Genomic DNA, 21,533 nt, shown 5'->3' with positions numbered 1-21,533 from the left:
GAGACAGCTTACACTGGAGGAAAAGTTGCTGCACAGAAAGGATGAAACTAATACAGAGAGAATGTTGACAATAGGAAGAAAAAAATCAATGGCAGGAAAGCACAGACACAGTGATATAGCAGTGATCAGAAGAGGCTTCATTCTAAGGCATCATGTGTGGACGTAACTTTGGGACCGAACTGGCGCCCAGACTCCTGCCAAGTGCCCACCCCAGTGGTAATGACATTGAAGTTAGCGGAGCTCAGAGAGGGGATTGTGGCCCCATTGCAGGAGGGTGTGGGTAGACATAGGATCAAGTCTCTGCTTCCGTCCCTACAGTTCCATGAGTCTATCTCAGGGAATCTATCAGAGCCTAAAGTGGGAGACCTAATACTATGATTGCTAATCAGGGAATGACCTTGTTTTATTCATCTTTAAAACAATGCTTCTTAGAATGAACACCTTAATTGTACATAGGACAAAATGTTGAGTTGCATGAAAGTACAGTGCATCTCAGAAAAAACTCAGTCTGATTGGCCAAAACAGACTAGGCCTGAGAAATTAAATAGCATTACACCCTGGGGCCATCATAAAATAAAGTTCTCAGCTATGATGGATGTAGTAGAACAGTAGTTTATTAAATAGCAAATCTTCTAAGCCAGACTACCAAGGCTTAAATCCTTGCTTTGCCAAATATTACCAGCCACTTACCAGTTATAATTGTTACTAAGTTATTTGCACTCTTGCTGCTTTGTTTCCACATTGATAAATTGATGCTAATACTAGAATCAATGCCCTGTGATTGTCTTGAGAATGAATTAACATATGACGTGTGTACAATACTACTTACCATATAATAAGTGCCACCTGTATTGTTAGCTATCATTTCTATTACTATTACTGAAGTCGGGGCAGGCAGGCTACACTACCAAGCGGTGTAGTGGATGGTTACAGTATGGCTTTTATGCTGAGGTAGTCCTGGAAAGTGGTACCAGTGTTAACACTTGTCATGGGACTTCAATTTTTTTTGTTTTAAATGAACCTCAGTTGCTACATCTATAAATCGATAAATAAAAGGCACTGCAGAAGCTTACAAGTGTTCAAAATCGGCTTCACCAAGGAACTCTGAAGAGGATGAGGGACAGAAGCAGATAGGATCTCAAACTGGTGACTTCAGTGGGTCCATAGTGTAGACAGGCCCCTCAGTCTCCTCCCTCAAGCCATTAGCCACGTGGCCCCTCTTCTGCTTGAGTAGAAAGCTAGACCTTTCCTACATACACAGATTAAAGGAGGAAGGCTACCAACTGAGGTACACCCCCCTTGCCAATCAGAGGCAATGGGAGTATTTCTCCCCAGTGAAATTTTGACAAGCCCCTCACATGCCCCTTAAAAAGGCCTACAAAAAGTAACAAGGAGCCTCCAAAGAGTATCATAGTTTTGACAATCAAGAATCGTGCCCAGGTAGACAGATTCTAGTCAAATTTTTAGTGTCCTATTTATAAATATGAATAAGTGTGTTAGACATGGAAGTTATTAAAAAAATTAATGTTTATTACTTGTTTATTATTCTGTTTAGAAATCTCAGTTAAAATAGTCAGAAGGCCAGAACAGGGAGCTCTCGTGCCCTGTGAGATAGGTGAGCCCAACAGGAAGAAAGACTTCCTCTTCTTTCCTGGCAAGAGCTCAGCCAATGAAAAGCCACTATACCTTGAAGTCTCAATTCCTCCAGTAGACTGTTTCCTCTAGCCCTCCCAACTTCCTTTCTCTCTTTACAAGAGCTTTCCTCTCTCCTTGTTGCCGGGGACTTGCCCTTGGCTTGCCATGGTTGCAGACCCTGAATTGCAATTCTTTGCTGATCCTGAATTAACCCATTTTTGCTGGAGAGAAAACAGTCTGTTTTAGATCAACAAAAGGTCATTTAAGAGAGAAATCCATACAAAGTAAAGATTTTTAAAAAGGAATTAATGGGAAACAATGAAGATTCAAAGAATGAAATAAACCACCCTCAAATTAGTATCTTAGTAGGTTATGAAGGCTTCAAGGGTATTTGTGGTATAGAAAAACAATTTTTGACCTCCTATTAAAAAAGTCTCCAAACTTGCCTTCCCTATTTCTTTCATGGTTTGATTCCAACCCCTCCCCCCATAGCACCCTGCACTTTCTAAAAAAAATATCTACACTCCCCCGAAGTTTTATTAAATCATTTAATCTTCATTACACACTTATAGATTTTATTCCCAACTTATGGATGAGGAAGTGGAGTCATGGAGAGGCCAGGTAACATGCTCAGATCACAGAGTTGCCGAGTATCCAAAACAGTACTTTAACACAAGTGGGCTGGTTTCAGAGTCTCTGCTCTTAAACACTTTGCTCTGCTGCTGCCTCTATAACATTAGCTCCCTTAGGGTAGTTATTTCCCCAAACACACCCACCTAACTGTTAGATCTCTAGTACCTAGAGGAATGGCTACACAAGAGGGTGCGATGCTCAGTATATATTTGTTGAATGAATGAGGAAAACGAAAATGAAAAGCCAGTATTTACACAGAACACTACATTAAAACAGTATTTACAGTCATAAATATATAAATATTAATTTAACCCTAAGTGTTCTACAGTAATAGGGGGTGATATGGAGAGAGGCCATATGTACATGGTAAGAGACCTAAGTCTTTATAGTAGCAAGGCAATGCAAAAATGCATATAATTGGAATCCAGAAATAGTGGTATTTTAAGGCATATTGGTCAAAAGTACAGAGGTGAACGCCGGAAGAAACAAAACCTCTCAAGGGTGAGAAACACTGCCTCTGGTGCAGCGAGTATCATGGCTGGGGTAGGGAAGCAGCTGCCAGCCAAATGGAACCACCTCTCCATTCAGGATGGTTGCTCTGGGGTGCCAAAACCCATCCCCAACACTGTGTGAGAAGACATGATAAAGCACAGGGAAATAAACAGACCATTTCTCGCAGGAACATCGGGATGATGAAAATCAACAGTCACGGAAGGTAGAAGATCATATGTTTACTATGAACATACCTCCTTTAAAGCAAGCCTGAGGATGCTATAGTTTTATTGTGGACTTAGAAATTGACTTCGCAAACCTCGAAGAAATTGACTTTGCAAACCTGTTTCCAGGTTCTGTCCCCAAACCTTTTACAAACAAAATCAACAAACTGCTTTAGTGTTCCTGAGAGGCTTTTTGCACAAGGATTGCCTTTCTAATTAAGCCCTCCAACTCTTTAACATGCTAATTTTATCCATTAACTTGTAGATGAAGTGGTTTCAGCTGTTGTCTGTGACACACACAACAGGGCTTGAGCTACAATTTCAGGAAAGCTGGATTTCAAAATTTTGCTAGTTTTTATTAGAGAAACTTGAGTATTCTAATATAGCACCAATTTTTTTTTTCTTTTGTAGTTAACCAGAATTGTATGGACTGGCCTAAGGGAAAGATGATGATAAAAGGAGATCAGCAATGAAGCTGGGGTGGGAAGTTGGTAAATGATGGGGTGAAAGTTCTCTGGAGCACATTTGTGGATCTCCATCCTTAAAGAGCTCATCACAGAATGAAAGGGAAAAACCATTAAAAATTGCAGTTACTGAGACCCCTGGAAATGTTACCTAAACTAACATCATTTGACCATATCCAGCATATGACCAGACCCAGAAAGAAATGGAGAAACAAGTTGGCAAAAGGCACGCCAATCTTAAGTAGAACTAGGATTCATCTCACTTAGTTCACTTAAAGATAAATTAAGTCCTAACTCCAAAACTTGAACTTAACCTCCGGACACCTCAGTTTCTGTGTGCAAAAACTGAGGGTAAAAGTATTACTGGTGTCGTTGAATTGTTGGGAGATAAAATAAGACATTGTGTTTTATATGTTGCACTGTTATTAGAATATATGTAACCTATTTGATTAGTGGGAGAAGGATTTGGCTGCTGAATGCAGAACGCTATGCAGGCTAGTCCATAACCTACATTGAAGGAACTAGTGCGTAAAAGCTTGTGCTCCTGAGTGTACAACAGGAAGTATGCCTTCCTTTGAATCTAAGTGACATCACCTAACATGCGGAATTTGAAGTTACCAAGAACCCACTCTTCATGGCTGAAAAAGGGAACAATTGAGGAAAATCTGTGTCAAAAGCTTCATTGGATGAAGTTAAATAGGCAAGAAAGACTTTATCAAGACTATTGCAATATAGGAGAGAGATTGAACTCAACTACACTAGAACAATAGGTCACAGAGTTCTTAAGCATTGAAGTGAGTGAGCGAAAGGAAGAGAACTGGAGGATGGACATAGGGAAGAGAGAGGTTAATCAACTGACCAGGCCGTCAGTGTTAGTTAGTTGGCACTTGCCTTAAATTAGGCTCCTACTCTCCCATAGAGACTCTGGGAGACCGGAACCCTCTCTCTCTCTTGATGAAAGCCTTTCAAAGTGATGGCTCCCATAGTCTTGGTTCGTAATCCTCTCAAGAGGCAGGAGAAATTTTACATCTCAAAGGGGCAAAGAGCGTTTACAATTGCAAGTTTTGTAAAGTAAATGCTGTAAGAAAAAGGAGCCCGGGGACCTCTAGTCAGGAAGAAACCTGTTTGAAATTTAGTCCAGCTGAGGAAACTTAAGGTGATCTTAATTACCTGAAGCACTAAACCATTGCTATGGTTCGGGAAGGTAGTTTGTGTTCTGTATCCCAGCCCCTCCACTTACCAGCTGTGTGACTGAGGGCAAATCAGGTAACCTGAGTTTCAGTTTCCTTGTTTGTAAAAAAAAAAAAAAAAAAAAAAAAAAAAAGAAAAAAAGCAGTAATAGTACTCAGGGCCTGGCATGAAGTAGCTGCTCTATAAGTATTAGTTTTCATTGTCATTTGTTGTTCCTTTCAGTATCATTGTGTGATCACTTGTTTTGCACTTTAGTATGTTTTTATGCTAGACAGTGTGAGGAAGAAACAAGTTTTCACCAGTTAGAGTAGAAAATAATTGTGAGGAGCTAGGCTAAAGGACACTGGTCTGCAGGAACTGCTTGTTTCTCAATAACAATGTTCCCCTCTGAAATTTCTTGAGGCTACACCTTCTTAGAACTTGTGCTTAGGAGGCTTGAGCCTAGTAGTAAATTGTTTCAATGCTGTTCCTCCCAGAGGCTCCAAGCGCTGTGACCCCATACCCAGCCCACTTACCGTGCGCTGTGCTGTAAGTCTTCACAACAAAGCCTAGATGGAGGAGGGGTGACCAAAGTCCCCTCAAACCGCGTCCTCTGCCATCCTCTCCAACCAGGGTCCAGCGGGAGAGAAGACGCGCACCGCTAACGAGCACGAAATCCCATGGGTATTGCCACCACCCATCCCTTACATGACTCTTAAGGAAAGCTACTATTCTGTAACCAACTCCTAGGAGATACTCTAAGAGGCCCAGGACAACACTGAAACAGCAACAGCTGAGGCCACCTTTAAGTGAAGCTTCCAAATGGTTCAAAGAATCCATTACCTTGAGATGCTCGCTTCCCAAAACAACTACGACCATTTTGTTTGGTGGGCGAGCGGGAGCAGGCCTCCCCCGACCTCACTCTCCCCCTCTACGGACATAGAACTTCACCAGTTCATCACCCCTTCTCGAATGTCAGATTGAAAAGGAACCCAAATCCATTAAAGAAAAACCACATGAGTTATTTTCCTTCCCCCCCGCCGCCCCGATTCCTTTGCCAAATAGCAAATGTTCATGTATTAAAATTGTCTTAATTTTCCATTGAATTGTTCCAGTAATTACATTCTCTCAAATTAAAAGTTAAAAAAAAGCATTTTAAGATTTTTAATGGAAGTAAACTTGTTCAAGCTGTACAAAGAGATGGAAAAAATATTCCAAACCTTGATAGAGAACGATTTGTTAGATACACTTAAGTCACACTGCACCTTCACAAGTCTTTTTCTTTTTAATTTAACTTCGTAGACCCCCATCTCCCTGTTTATCACATGGATGTAATCACTTCTACTAAAAAGAACACTTTATCACTCAGTTAAGCAAATCCCCCTTTTATGTTTTAAAAAAATAGATTAAAACAATATGAATTTAGAACTTTATAGTTTTAAATGTCAGAAATTTGCAACGAGTCTTACTGTTTTTCCAGGCAGATCAGGTGTAGACGGGGCATTCTTCCCTCTGGAGGCTCTGGAGGAGAATCCATTTCCTTGACTTTCTTCTTCCATCTTCAAAAAACCAGCAAGAGCCGACCTAGTCTTGAGCACCTCGCTACCACTCTGCTTCTGTCTCTCTCCCTGCCTTCCTCTTTCACTCTATATAGACCCCTGTGATTACATTGGCTCCACCTGGACAATCCGGGCTACAGGCCCCATCACAAGGTCAGCTAATTAGCAATATTAACTCCACCTGCCAACCTAAATCTCCTTCCCTGTGTATCCTAACATATTCACAGTTCCAGGGATGCAGGGGTAGACATCTGTGGAGCACCTTTAATCTGCCTACCATAGGGTGGTTAGGAAAGAAATGTGACAGAGGAATAAGAGCCTTCCAGGTTTGGCCTCCAGTAGAACCAATTTGACCCATAGAGTTGCATGAATTCTAAGGGACGTTCTCAGGTGATGATACTCAACGCAGACTGAAGTGTCTGAAGGCTTGAAAGAGTTAATAGCCAACTACCAACCTAAATCAGGGTGAGTTTTAGGGGCCAAGAATCTAATGTTCAGAAGGGTGAAACTGGATTTTTAACATGATGAGGCTCTTAAATGGACACTTCAGTGATGTTTATAAAGATCAGTGAATTGTGTTAAAAAACAAAAGTGCTATTGGTTATCTTCAGTGCTATGCAAAAATATGGATAAGTCCCACGTACTTTTTAAACTTTCAAGTAATTTGTAACAAACCACCAAAATTGAATAAACCAGAAATACTGAATAAGCACTAAAAACAGAAAGCAAGGCAAGATAGAAAGTGTTAATGCTAGAGCAGCCCTTGATTTTCACAAGATACAAAGCAGCTGGGCAGACTCAATACAGTTCCTAACTACTGCAAGCAAGAAAAAGTTACACTCCTTTCATCATGTATGATCTTTTTATCTGTGATCATAGCAATACGGAGCCCATTTTAGGCTTTTATAAAGAAGAGAATAAACAGCAGATTATAATAAGCTGTATCAGTAAAATGTTATGTATAATGAAAGTAAATTTTTTTTGTGTCTGTCATGGAAAGTTCCAACCACAATAGAGGATTAGAAAGCTCTGTCTACATGAGAATCCTACAGTATTTTCCTTTATAAAGCACTTGAGTCTTCCAGCTTTACCTTGAGATACACTTAGATCTGTCTAATGGAATCAGGACAGCAGAAAAAGATTATCAAATGGAATTCAACTGACCTGAACTATTTGAGAGTTGGGCTTTTTTATTCTGAAGACCATAAAGGGGCTCTTTATTATCGTTATTGGGAGAACTGACATAACATTTTTGTTGTGATTTTGGAATGTCACAGATTATTAATTTTTTGATGGAAGGAGTTATAACACCCTCTGCTTTCTAAATGTTGGTTTACATAATGGCTCTGCCAGATTATAGAGTCATTTCAGGGCCAAAGGCAGGGTTTTAAGTTCCTCAAAAGGAATTATTCACTGGACAAAGATTGTTGTCAAGCAAGATTAGACCTCATTTTTTGACAGATTCTCACAGGTAAGTGTTCCATAGACAGCAAACATAAAATTTTTCTGTTCCAAGGCATTTTTCCCCCCTATAGCTAGACTGTCCTTCTTTTCACTGAAAATTATTATATGAAATAAAATCTGTCTTCCTGAGTTTTCCATTAAAAAAACTGATTTGTAAGCTCCAGGAAGATGGGAATTTTGTTGTATATATGTTTGATACAAAGAAAAACACATTGAAAATGTACAATTTATATTTAGCAACTGCAGGGAACATCTGTTAACTAAGGGACACATCTATTATTCAAGGCAGTCATCAACATAACTATCCCATCATTTGTCTGAGAAGCCTGAGCTTTGAGCTCAGAGAGAAATCTCTCCCTCACCTTTGGGCTGCTGCAGAGGACAGCAGAACTGTGGTCTGTAACAATCAGATTCTTGTCAAGATTATTCCCCTCGGTGGTAGCTGGGCTACAGCTGAGATAAAACTCTTTCACCCCCCCCCCCTCCCATCCATCATTGATTGGCTGGATTCCTTGCCAAGTGATTTTGGTGGTTGAGCCTAGGAGTGATACAGTACGGGGACGAAGTACAGAATGTTTAACAACTAGGCCAGTGAAGGTATTATCCAATTAGAATGAACCCTGACAAAAGCTCAGGGTCCTGAGGTCCCCTGCCATGCCAGGCACAGTTTTTAGGTCCAGGACCAGAATAAGGTCCTAAAGGAGGCACTAGGGTTGCTTGCGTCCCCAGAGGACATTAGCAGAGCTTAAGGCAGGAGCCACCTACTGATCTGGAGTGTTCCAAAGTTTTAACAACTAAACAATATCCAAACAAGCTGAATATAAGCTCTAATATAAGCAAAAGAAAATTCATTATTTCTTTGGGTCCAACACCGCCCCCCACCCAGATGATAGGTCCATGTAGTAGGCAATTTCATTGTAATGTAAAAAGAAGATGTAAAATTCTCCCTTTTAAAGATATTGTGCTTCTTTAAAGGACTGTTTTAAAGAATGGAAGTGTCCCAGTGAAATTCAGTAAAGCTGTGCATGGATTTTGCTGTATTCACTCATTACGCCTAGCAATAGAAGATTGTTTGTGAAATGGTGTAACATATCCCTGCGGGAAATAGAGCATCATGGGAAATGCTCACACATTAGAGGCAGACAGCCCTCAGTCAAATCATGGTCCCGTCAGCTAACAGCTCTGCAGCCCTGGGCAAACTCTTTCACCTCTGTTTGCATTGCTTTGTGTAGCCACAAGTAAGGACACTGAGGCCTCCTGCACCAGCTGTTCTCACTTCTGGACCCAGATCCTCCCACATAATTGCATGGCATCTTCACAGGAGGCATTTCCTGGCCATATTCTGAAAAAAATTGTTACCCACACATGCTCTCATCTCTAGCACTTGCTACATGCCAAACATGCCTAACTATATTTTTCTTAATTATTTTTTGACTGTTTCCCTCAACTAGGATGTAAATTCTATTAGGATCTTTTTTCTTTTTAAGTCACTATTTAGTTTTATATCTCCAGTGCCTAGAACTATGGTTGGCACATAAGAGTTGTTTCTATAGATCTATCTGTTGAATAAACAAGTCATTTCATTAATATTGTATATGTTCTGGTTCTTTGAATCATTTAGGATGTTCTGCAATTTCAGAAAAGTTGAACTAAACTGGTTTAAAGACAAAGGAAACGGGCCATTCTTACCAAGACTGGGAATCCTGCACGATCCAAGTTGAAGCACTGTTTTTAAATGTTTTACTCAGCTTTCCCTTCACTGTTCTGCCAACGAACTGAATTCACTCATGCTGTCAAAAAGGCTGCCAGCAGCAGTTGGGGTAGTTTAGTGTCCTATTTAAATCAAAGGGAGTTAGAGAAAATCTCTCATATCCATGGAATAAAAGCTGCTTCTTTGGATCAGATTGAGGCTACCTGATTCAGGAGCTCATCTTTACACATTACTTTTCAAACTTGAGTGTGTATCAGAATCACCTGGAGGGCTTATTAAAACACAGATTGTTTGGTCCCTCCCCGTCAAGGTTCTGAACCAATAGGTCTCAGCTGGAGCCTAAAAATTTTCCTTTCTAACAAGTCCCCAGGGGACGCCAGTGCTGCTGGGCCGTACTTGGAGAACCTCTGTCTTAACCAGTCTCAGTCTTCAGAAAAAAAGCCACAAACTGCTTGGCTAAAGCCTGGGTTTTTGAACCAATCACTAGTAAAAGGGATGGGAGAGCCAATGTTAGCCTGAATTTCAGGAGCCACCCTTATTGCTGAGGGCAGGATCAACTTCCCCCGACCCACAATTAACTCTCTTCAGCAATGAGAACTGAACACCAAATCTCAATAGAGAATTGTCAGAAATTTCCTAAAGCACTGTTTTAAATGCCTATTGAGACACCTAAATACGGAAAGTGTCAGGAACAAGGAAGAGCAAAATGGATGGATTCTGGATAGGAAATTGACAACAAAATAACTCTTTTAACGTAACTGGCTTTTCAGAAACATGCAAAATATCCATTGTTATTTTTCTTTCCTCCTCAGATTACCCATGATCAAGAATTAACTAACTGAATTCAGTGGATTTCTTTTTCTTCCAATACCTTCTACTTTGCATATGGCAAGAGTCAGATGCCTTCCAACGCTCTTCCACTTTTATTTTATTCATCTATGTATTATACATTTGAGGACCTGCTTCCCCAAGCTCTAAGCACTACTCTGGGATAAGCAGTAGAAGATAAAACAGCTTGATACTTAAGGAGTGGTCATTTAAAACTCAGCTTATGGTGCATGCTGGAGCCAATGACCTGGGGACTCTGTAAAATACAAAAGTCTATAATACAGGATAGGATGCATTGAAATCTAAAAGAAAGACTGGATTAATGTTGAAGTCTGCCTGATTTCTTTACTTCACGGGCCTCTTCTCAAAGCCATGCCATCTCGACACCTACTTCTAGATCATTTTCATTTCTGACTTGAGACAGCACCCTTGCTATATTAGGACAAACAATTCAAGCTTATTTTAACGTGACGCAGATCCTTTGCTCCTCCCAGAGGCTTGCCTTACTTTTGAGACTAAGAACCCACCTTGCAATCAGAACACTCTCTTTTATATATCATATATATTGTTCTAATAGATCTTAATTTTTATAAGTAATATATTAACTCTCTACATCATGACCTGTATATTTTAAAAGATTATGGAGCACTGTTATCAGTAATTATTATTACTATTATTAGAAACTGGAGAGGTTAATTAATTTGACTGAAAATAACAGATAGCTGTCGATAAAACGGAGGTCTAGTAAGAAAGTTATTCAATCAGATTTTACTCACAGTAGGAAGAGTTAACTCTTTTCAGCAATGCTAAGGAGCAAATGAGAACTGAACCCCAAATCTCAATGGAGGATTGTCAAAATTTTCCTAAAGCACTTTTTAAAATGCCTATTGAGGCACCTAAATATTTTGAATTACTCAGTAGGAAATCAGAATCCATTATGAAAAAAGAAACAAAGCTTAACAATTACCATGATGCAAAACTGAAACTTTGAATCTTTATTGTACATAAAGAAAAAAAAAAAAGGTTCTAATTGTGGCAATACTGATATGTTAACCATCTCACATATGGTGGAGGAGAATGCATACATAATTTTGTTTACATGAGATAGCCAGGCATTAATTTTTACAGTTAATGCAGAATTCTCACATGCATTTTATCTATATACCTACTGTGTCAAAAGGTTGTTAGGAGTATAAACTGCTATTAAACACTCACAGATTTGGGATCAAGCTTATTACCAGCAGTCATTAGGAGGCCAGCAGATGTTAGTTCCAATTTCTTATATTCTTGTACATAGGCAAAAACCTATTATAACCATTTTATACAGAAAACTGAAATTCAACATATTTAAACCTTTCACCTAGCATCACAGAGCAGAGGCAAAACTTGAATGTTACCTTAATTGCTTAAATGACTGTTCTTTTCAACTAGGTGACATTATCTTCCCTCTTATAATCTGGCCTGAAAATTCTTCCCAGTTCTAAAATTTTGGTATTTTATTTGGTGAACATTCTCAACATTCTCTTTAGTAAAAGAACAATTCATGAAATTAAAATCTTACTATGAGTAGATGTGGCCCAAGACTGTTCCAAACATTTATTTAAATTCAAGGCATTCAGAAATAATTGATAATTAAAAAGTTTAACTAATATATTTCTTCATTTCTTATATCTAGATTAATTGGGACATGTGATATAATTTATGTGGAATAGGTAAGAGGAATGGTTTCATAATAAAAGATATATTGGTAATTTCTTTGTATATTAACCTTGATTTCAGGGTTAGCACTGAGGTGTTAACGTTACTCTGTCTCTGATTATATGATTTTAGTTAATTTGCGGCTGTTTTCCACTGTGGTCAGAGAATATACTCTGAGTTATTTTTTATGGCCCAACATATTATGAATTTGATATATATCCTATGTGCACTTGAAAAGAATGTGCTCTCTTTCATTGTTGGGCTCAGTGTCCTATTATTAGAGTCAGTGTTCTCTATGTCATTTAGAGTGGATCTGCAAATTATGTTGTTAATGTCTTCTGCATCCTTACTGCCTTTTATCTGCTTTTTCTTTCACTTATTAAAAAGTTATGTGTACATCTTCCACTAGGACTGTGAATTTGTGTATTATTTCAGTTGTGTCAATTTTTGCAAATACAGAAATGTTATATATTTGTGCTAGATTAACCCTTTTAGCTTTATGAAATATCCCTCTATTTTTTAGTGCTCTAAAGTCTATTTATCTGATATTAGTAGAGTTATACAGTTTTCTTCAGTTTTTGCACATTTTATCTTTTTTCTATCCTTTTCATTTTTAACTCTATAATATCTGTATATTTAGGGAGTTTCTGGAGAACAGAGCTATTTGGTCTATAGATGGCAATTAGACGAATGGCCTGCACCGTATTTGGAAGGCCACCACTCTGACGAAGGTAAAAATAAATCAACTCAGTGGGCTGAATTGTATGTTGTTTGCCCCTATATTTGGGTTGTTACTCACTCATGGGCAGTGGCCAATGGCCTGCTCATATGGTCAGGCAGAAGGGCCAAGGAAAACTAGCCTTCTAAATGGATACTCATATGGGGCACAGCCCTAAAGAAATCACTCTGGGAACTTAAGGGGACATGCGAAGGTAGGACAGGTCAGTGCCCATCAGAAGTATCTCTTTCCAGAATCAGAAGGTGAATGAAACCAGCAATGGACCTCTTGGTGCATTCACTTGGGGTGGCCACCTGGGTCCATGAATGAGTGGACGCTAGGGGGCTGCAGCAATGCAGAGATGGGCTAAATCTAGACATATTCCTCTTGCAGTCTCTGAAGCATAAAATGCCAGAACACTGTTCTGTCTGCCAGCAAGAGAGGCAGGGATTGCAGATGGCTACGGGGCTGATTTGCCCAGGAGGAAGCTCTGCACACAGCTGGCAAGTCGGACTGATGCCAATTGCCCCTGGAGGCTACACATGGGTCCTAAGAGGAATGGACACTTATTCTTGACTGGGCTTTGCCTACCCAGTGGTAGACACAAGTGTTCCGAGTACTATAAAAGTACCAGAACAGAAGATATTCCACCGACTTGAATGGCCAAGGTGCAATTCCTCAGAGGAACACACTTTATAGCCCATAATGTATAACAATAAGCAGAGAGATACCAGCCTCAGAGTAATGGTTTCACAGGGAATTGGATTTGGCTATTGAAGCCTTGGTTGTCTAAAATGGAAGGAGATGAAGGCAATAAGTGGTGCCTTTCCTGCCTTCATGAGTGTGTGTTCACACTCAGCATGAGGGTAGCCAAGGGATTGTTCCCACTAGATAGCTGCCCTTACTCTTATGGAAGAATTCAGGAAGCAGAGGTGGGGAGAATGATGGTATGACTATGCTATTCTTCCTGTGGTGGTACTACTATACTTTTTTCTTTTTCTTTTTTCCCCACATGCCCTCAAATTTCTTTTCTCTCACCTAATCCAGTGGTTCCATAATCAGGGCTGCAACTCTGGGTATAGGAAGTAGCAATGTGTCAGCTTGACTGGGCTAAGGGCTGCCTGGATAGCTGATAAAACATTATTTCTAGGCCTGTCTGGGAGGGTGTTTCTGGAGGAAGAGATGAGCATATGAATCCATAGACTGAGTAAACAAAATAACTTTTCCCAATGCAGGAGGACATCAACCAATTCACTGAGAGCCTGACTAGAACAAAAAGGCAGAGGAAGGGTGAATTTGCTCCCTTTACTTGAGCCAGGGACGTCCATCTCCTCCTGCCCTCAAACATCAGTGCTTATGGTTCTCAGGTCTTCAGGCTCAGACCAGGACTTACATAAGCAGACCCCTGATTCTCAGGCCTTTGGACTCAGACTTACACCGTCAATTCCCAGGTTCTCAGGCCTTCAGACTCAGACTGAATTGCACCACCAGCTTTCTTGGTTCTCCAGCTTGCAGAGATCAGATCAGGGGCTTCTTGGCCTCTGTAGCTCATGAGCCAATTCTGCAGTAAATTTCATATATATCCCATGGGTTCTGTTTTTCCGGATTGCTTTAACCAATGCAATGGGCATTTTGGGTAAGATTACAATGCTAATATTAATAGACAAATATATTGGGTAAAAATTGAGTAAAAGCCTCCTTAGGATGTAATACCAATGGAAAATGACTCAATTGAGGAAAACAATGGATTTAACTAATCATCAGCTAATTTCTATGCTAAACAGTTTTGCACAAGTTTATCATAAGGTACAAATAGAGGTGAACCAAGGGAAAAGTATGAAAATGTATGTAATGGCATTACAAGATAGATTAGATGTTTTTTTTAAACCTAACCTTATCCCACACTGTCTCATCCAAATGTTAAGCATATTCATATAATACTATTGCTGTGTTTGCCATATAAATGCTTGACCAAATGTAGAAGCCCAGACAAATATGATTGTTTTACTCTAAGAAAGCCTTGGCCAAAAGTGAGTGTGCCCTGGGCAGTAAAGAATGTGACCTCTCCTAAAGAGAGATCTGGACTTTGCTCCTGATTCCTGGGAGGTAATCTCTAAACCCAAAGGGCTTGACAGTCCTCCAATGTCTTTTGATTGCTTTTAATTTGACATTTCTAGTTCTGCTTCAGCAGAAGTATGGGTCTTCTATGAGCTACTCCATTATATCTATAGGGGAAAGTCTATGATGTATTGATTATTTCATATTACAGGTGAAAAAATTAAAGTAACACATCTCTTAAAATATAGCTACAGATTTGAAAACCAGGTGTCTGTGATTCCAAATCCTGTTATATTTAAAAATTACCTATAAACTATTATTTTCTTTTGGTGGAAAGAGGAACACTATGGAACATAACAGTTATGAATTGTTATGTTATTTGAGATGGAGTAGTTTATCAGATTTTTACACACCTAAATGGTATTTCCTAAAATATATTATGCTGTACACCAGAGTTTTGCAATATGTTAATAGTTGATATGGAAAAAAATTCTATTGCCAAATTATTTTGAGCCAATCAAGTTGAACAACATTCAATACAGTTGGCCTTCTGTATGGCTGGATTATCCCACATCTGCAGATTCAACCAAACACAGATTGAATTCAGCCATGTGTAACCTGAATAGGGGCACCCAACTGTACTCTGCTATTTTATATAAGGAACTTGAGCATCGGCAGATTTTGGTATCGGTGGGGATCCTGTAACCAGTCCTCTGCAGATTCTGAGGGATGACTGTACATTTTTTCAGAACCACTTAATAAATTAAAGTAGTAATAACCACTGCAAAAACCAAAGCCCATATACAGTGTACAACATTTCTTTGAGACTGTCCAATTCCTATCATTTGATTGACCTAAACATTACTGAGATAATGGAGTCTATTTCTGAGATCAAAATTATATATAGAACAGATAAACAGAAAACACAGACCTGGTGGTAGAATCTTCACTGTTGATGAATAAATTAGTATTACTTTTTTGTACCAGTGGATGTCTCGAAACAGTCTTTCCAGGATTCAATACTGAGACATCAGAACTGAAGGATCAAAAGACTAGATAACAAAATAAATGTAAAATCAATTGCTGGAGTTTATTTTTTGTTTTAAAGTAAAAGGAAAGTAATTCAAATATAAACAAATTATTCAACTAAAATTAAAGGATCTGGGTTCCAAATCTAATTTGTCAACAGCTAGTCCTATGGGATTGAGCACTTTATTTAGCCAGTTTATAGTTTACTTTCTTCATTTCTAAAATTAAAAAAAATGGATTATATCAGTTGCTAGTTCTACCATTTTGGGACTTTTTTTCCTGTAAATTAAGAAGTGAAAGGCACAAGGTCTCTTTTGAAAAGTTGGCATAAGACAATAAATTTTTAAAAACATGCCTCAGAAAATGCTATCATGGGAGACAATGGAATCCCTTTGTCTATTTGTTTTTCTGGAATAGTTTCAGCAAAAATAATTTGACTGAGATGATTTAGTTTCTGTCACTCTTGAAGAGGGGAAAAAACTGTAACAACTCAAGTCAATTTTCGATTCCCAGACCCTAAGAAGCCAATAGAATAAAATGTTAGTTACTTGAGTTTTACAAATGCTGCACTAAATCTTCAACATACAAGCAGCAGTACTGCCTGTGGCGTCTGAGAAAGAAAGGAGATTACCACCTTATTAGAAAATCTTAGATTTTTAATGACCATATTCCCAAGTGTGCTAGTGTGCAATCATTTTTCTGTCCTTGTCAGAACATTTGGTGCAAAAACACTGCAGCAAAATGATAATGCTTCACATATTTTTGAAATATAATTGAACTCTGTAGTAATTGACTATCTGATACCCACTTACTTGATTAGCTGTCCATTAGCATTTTCTACTACTTAGTGCTTCACTGATCTGTCTGAAGCTATAACCACTAAGCAAAATACAAAACACTATGAAAGTGAAAGAAACATGGCATGTTATGAATGCTAGACACATTTCAAGTGGGAACATTATGTATGTGATTTAGATAAATTATTACTGCACTGAAAATAAAAATATCACCCAGCCCTCTGCAAATTATACATCTGCCAAGCCAGAGTCACAGTATTTCCAAACCATCATTCTTAAGATAAAGAAACAAGGAATTCCTTTTCACATTTTTCATTCCATCTAGAATTACATTTGAAACTGACGTTTGCTATAATCTAGTTCAAAATCTTTACTCTAGAGTTTATATGAGGTCCTAAGTGTTAATTTAACATCTCCTAGAGAGAAAACTTAGTTGGTGACCGAATGAAAATTAAATATAGGTAATCTGATTACTAGTATAAAAATCCTGCTACTCCATAATGTTGCCAAAATGACTTCCATAAAGTAAAGTCAATTTCTTTTATTATAGTATCTCATTGATATCAAATACACCATAAATTATAAGGTGCACTATTATTTTATGTACTGTAAAGGAAAATTCCCTGCTAAATAAAATCTGACATGATATCATAATTACAATTCTACATAATTTCATCATTCAAGACTCATGTTCTTAGATTCCTTTCATTTATTTCAAGGCACCTAGCAATCTTTCCTAACTACAGTTGCATTGTACTTGAATCGGTAATAAAGCAAAGCATAGCTTCATCTATCTGTGGGAATCCTCCTTCTTAGGTTCCCTAAAGTACTTGGTTTTTGCTCTAAAAGAAAAACATGAAATTGAATTATTTCTTTTAATTCTAAATGTTTACAAAAACACCAAATATGTGCATCACTGCTCTGTTTCAGTGACTCTCTGCAAACACATTTTTTTTGTGTTTTAATACTGAATCATTGTGTAATTCTTTTGAAGATATTGCATATGACAGTTGAACTTGATACATGTAGTATCCACCATGCACATCATTCAACTGAAGAGACAATGTGCCATGGCTGTCACTTGGCCAGTAGCAACTTAAGACTCCATCAATTATAAGATTTAATCAGGTGTCAGAAATGTGACTTAGAACTGATAAAATACCACTCTCAACCATCTGATTCATCCTTTTCTGTTGTTAAATTTTACATCGTAGTCTATAACATTAATGTCTTCTCTTTGACAGCAAAAGGCATAAATAATGGCATCTCAAATTTCTGAAGAATAAAGGTCATGAATAACCCAAAGCCTGTCAACTCATTAGCATTAGATTTCACTAGATTTCATACATGATGTTCAGTACATGCTTGATGAGAGGGAAGATGAAAGAATAGGAGATGAGAGGTTTACCTCTTACGTGTGTGTGTGTATTTGTGGTGTGTCTATTTGTGTGTGTGTGAGCATGTGTGTGTGCACATGTGCATATTGCCCTCCCTGTACTCCTCTCATTTCCTCTGGGAAAATGTGTCCTGTGTCCTTCACTTTGAAAACACTTCTTCTCTTGCTCTAACCATGAGGTCAGACTAGGAACCAGCATCTTTTTAACATGACTCCCAACTCCATAGCTACAGCTATTGATTTCATGATGCCACCTGACCAAGGCTAGTCCAAATACAGTATCACATTCCTGGGATAAGATATGATTAGTCTAGTTGTGGGCATGTGACCCAATACAGACCAATTAGAAACTTTCCCCCAGGGTTTTTTAATATGTAATTGAATATTAGAATTTTATTTTCCTTTCTCTTTGGAAAGCTATGAGGATACAAGCACTCAAAGTCAGAAATCATGATTTTAGCCTTATAGGAGCACAGACTGAGATAATATGGCTGGCACACAGCAAGAAAAAAAAAAAAAAAGAGAGAGAGAGAACAGTAGAGAGAAAAATCCCAACTATTTTAATTCTTTGGTTCCTCTTATTGGGGGTCTTTCACAGTTTATGTGAGCCAAATAATCCCCCTTTTTGCTGAAGTATGTTTGAGTTGGATTTCGTGCATTTACAACCAAAATTCTGGTTAATACAATTATTTGTTAGCACATGTTTATGATTAAGGCTAATATAATTACCATTCTTTTGTGTGACAGCAAGTGTCACTTAATCACAGAAAGGAAGAGCACAATATTTTAGGGTTCATAGAAGCTAATAAAACTTCAACTGAGGTCGCTTTTTTTTCTTGACTTGTCTTCTGAACTCATGTTTTAAAAGGAAACATGTGAGCAAAATTTTATTTGGCACTTGAGAAAAGTGAAATATAAAAGAAAAAAAAATAGAATGGATTCAGAGTAACAAAGTCTTCCCTCCGCAGACTGAAAAATGTAGCCATTCATTCTTTTTGGCTATGTTATTATATAATCAAAATAAAATTTGGCCAAAATTATAATTACAACTGTGCTTCATAGTCTCCATGAGAATACATCGAACAGAGACTTAGGCAAAAGCAGGTGTTTTACAGCTTGACGTACTGACGAGATCCAAGTAATTCTGTTTGCTCTCAAGTTTTGTAAAAAAAAAAAAAAAAAAAAATGCAGGCTTTTACCTATGCCTATTTTTCTCAAAGGAATTCCTGAGACACAAATTTATATATACTAGCCTAGAGGGAATTCTGTGGCTTAAAAAAAAACCCAACTATGTTGAAATTGCTGCAGAATGTATCAAAATTTCTGCCTGAATTTCCATATAAAACTTCAGTCGTTCTTTGACTGATGTAATCCATCCATTCAGTACAAATGAGTAAAAATCTCTTGGGTGTATAGAGACTTCCAGGACAGATCCAATACTACTATTTCCTTAGTAGTGTTATATTCTTCTGCTTTTAATATTGACCTATAAAATAGCCAAAAATAGGAATTGTAAAAATAATAATGATAAATGTTCTCCTTTGAAATTATAGGCTTCTAACTGAAAGCAGACAATATTTCATTTCAAACAATTATGAAGCCAACTTTAAATTTTTATAAAAGAAGCTATTTTTCACTATTGTATTTTATTTCAAATACGGAGAATTAACCATTTTTTGACACTGCAGGCATATGTATTTTGGAGTTGAATGAGAAGTCTATTGATTAATTTAGTATGTTACTTTTGCTTTCAAATTAAAGGGATAGTGATATTAGAATTAATGAATTAAATCTCCAAATATTTTATATACCTTCTATGTTGAGTGAACTACAGGCTAGAAGCTGCTGGTTTTCTGGAGCAAAATGCACAGATCTCTGCAGAGAAACAGAACAATGCACTTCTCAAATGCTGTTTCTGGTTCTCTGACAATACATTAAGTCCCCTACATATGAACCTTCAAGTTGGGAACTTTCAAAGACGCGGACATGCATTTGCATGTCCAATCACAAAAGTTAGCTCACGGGTCTGGCATACATTGTCAGATGCATGCATCCTCTACAAGTGGTTGAGCCTTTGTGTATTTCACTGAACAGTACTGTATAGAGTACAGTAGTACAGTATCTTTATTTGAAGCCCAGGATGTCCAGAAGCAAGCATAAAAGCAGCGGTGATGTAGCTGGTACTGCTAAGAAGCGCCAAGCGATAACGATGGAAACAAAAGTGAAAATAATTGAGAGAGTGGAGTGGATTTTTTTTATTGCACAGGACCCGAACGTAGGACGGTACACGAAGGTTGCAGCAGCCATTCAGAATGCACTCCAGTGCTACCGTGTCATCTATGACGAGAAAAAAAGAGCTACTGGGGCTTCCCTGGTGGTGCAGTGGTTGAGAATCTGCCTGCCAATGCAGGGGACACGGGTTCGAGCCCTGGTCTGGGAAGATCCCACATGCCGCGGAGCAACTGGGCCCGTGAGCCACAACTACTGAGCCTGCGCGTCTGGAGCTTGTGCTCCGCAGCAAGAGAGGCCGCGACGGTGGGAGGCCCGTGCACAGCGATGAAGAGTGGCCCCCGCTTGCCGCAACTAGAGGAAGCCCTCACACAGAAACGAGGACTCAACACAGCCAAGAATAAATAAATAAATAAACAAACAAACAAATAAATAAATAAATAAAAATTAAAAAAAAAAAAAAAAAAAAGAGCTACTACCCAGACATCACTGGATCGTTTTTTCAAGCGGTTAGATAGAATTGAATCCAGCAAGGAACCAGAACCTGTGCCATCAGCGTCAGGCGTGAATGAAATTGCAGCTTGCCCTCCATCTCCTATTGCTGACCATCCTTCAGCTCTACCATCTCCCACCTCCTCTCCCTCCTCCAGTCAGTAACTCACTCCATGCCAGCCCCTGTATGCCAGCTGTTGTACTGTACTACTGTACTTTTCAAGGTACTGTACTGTAAGATTAAAAATGTTTTATTTTGTTTATGTATTATTTGTGTGAAAAGTATTATAAACCTATTACAGTACAGTACTATATAGCCGATTGTGTTAGTTGGGTACCTAGGCTAACTTTGTTGGACTTATAAACAAATTGGACTTACAAATGCACTCTCGGAACAGAACTCGTTCATATGTAGGGGACTTACAGTAATGGTCATGTATTTATTTTTTACAGAGGTAGTCACATATGTGGCAATTAGAATCCAATTCTAGAAGGGTTTTATTACCTAGCTTTAGAATTACCCAGCAGTATTGAACTCTAATTTCCTTTGATGAGATGTTGACATGACAGTTGACAGCAAGTTATTTTATCACAGAAGAGAGTCAGTGTTTGTTGGTTCCCCCTGGATGTTAAGCACTTAAAAAAATGAAATAAATATATATAGCCTACCAAATTTACTTATCATCCATAAATCAGCCACCTCTACAGTGTCTCAATTTTAGTATGGAATTAATGGGATAGGATCTGGTTCAGATTCACTGTTTTCCATCTCATTTTGAGTCTGTGACCATTACTCCATTTCTGAGATGGACATGTGACTGCAGATTATCAGAAAGAACTTCTTTGAATCCTTTTGTAACTGGAGTTTACCTGCAAAGATTATACCAATGGCCACCATGAATTAGAAATTAAAATTGATCAGGCCAGGATAGAATC

The 21,533-nt window shown here is 38.4% G+C and overlaps 1 protein-coding gene across 2 annotated transcripts in view; it reads right to left on the bottom strand.

Annotated features, from left to right (window-relative positions):
* GPC5 (glypican 5) overlaps window positions 1–21,533 on the bottom strand; it is a gene marked incomplete at its 5' end in the record, with an annotated part of 1,368,327 nt that overhangs the window by 648,650 nt on the left and 698,144 nt on the right. The window contains one exon of one of the 2 annotated variants that reach the window (XM_082366025.1): window positions 4,749–15,706. The exons of the other annotated variant lie outside the window; for it this stretch is intronic. Coding sequence (XP_082222151.1) covers window positions 15,671–15,706 — 36 coding nt within the window. The 3' untranslated portion in view covers window positions 4,749–15,670. Of the gene's footprint in view, window positions 1–4,748; window positions 15,707–21,533 lie in introns of those variants that run through there. 2 annotated transcript variants of the gene reach the window in all.

Source organism: Balaenoptera borealis (genome assembly GCF_965194805.1).
Source record: "Balaenoptera borealis genome assembly, chromosome: 18".
Lineage (NCBI taxonomy): Eukaryota > Metazoa > Chordata > Mammalia > Artiodactyla > Balaenopteridae > Balaenoptera > Balaenoptera borealis.
The sequence above is the reverse complement of the archived record's forward strand: the minus strand, read 5'-3'. Positions and strand labels throughout refer to the sequence as shown.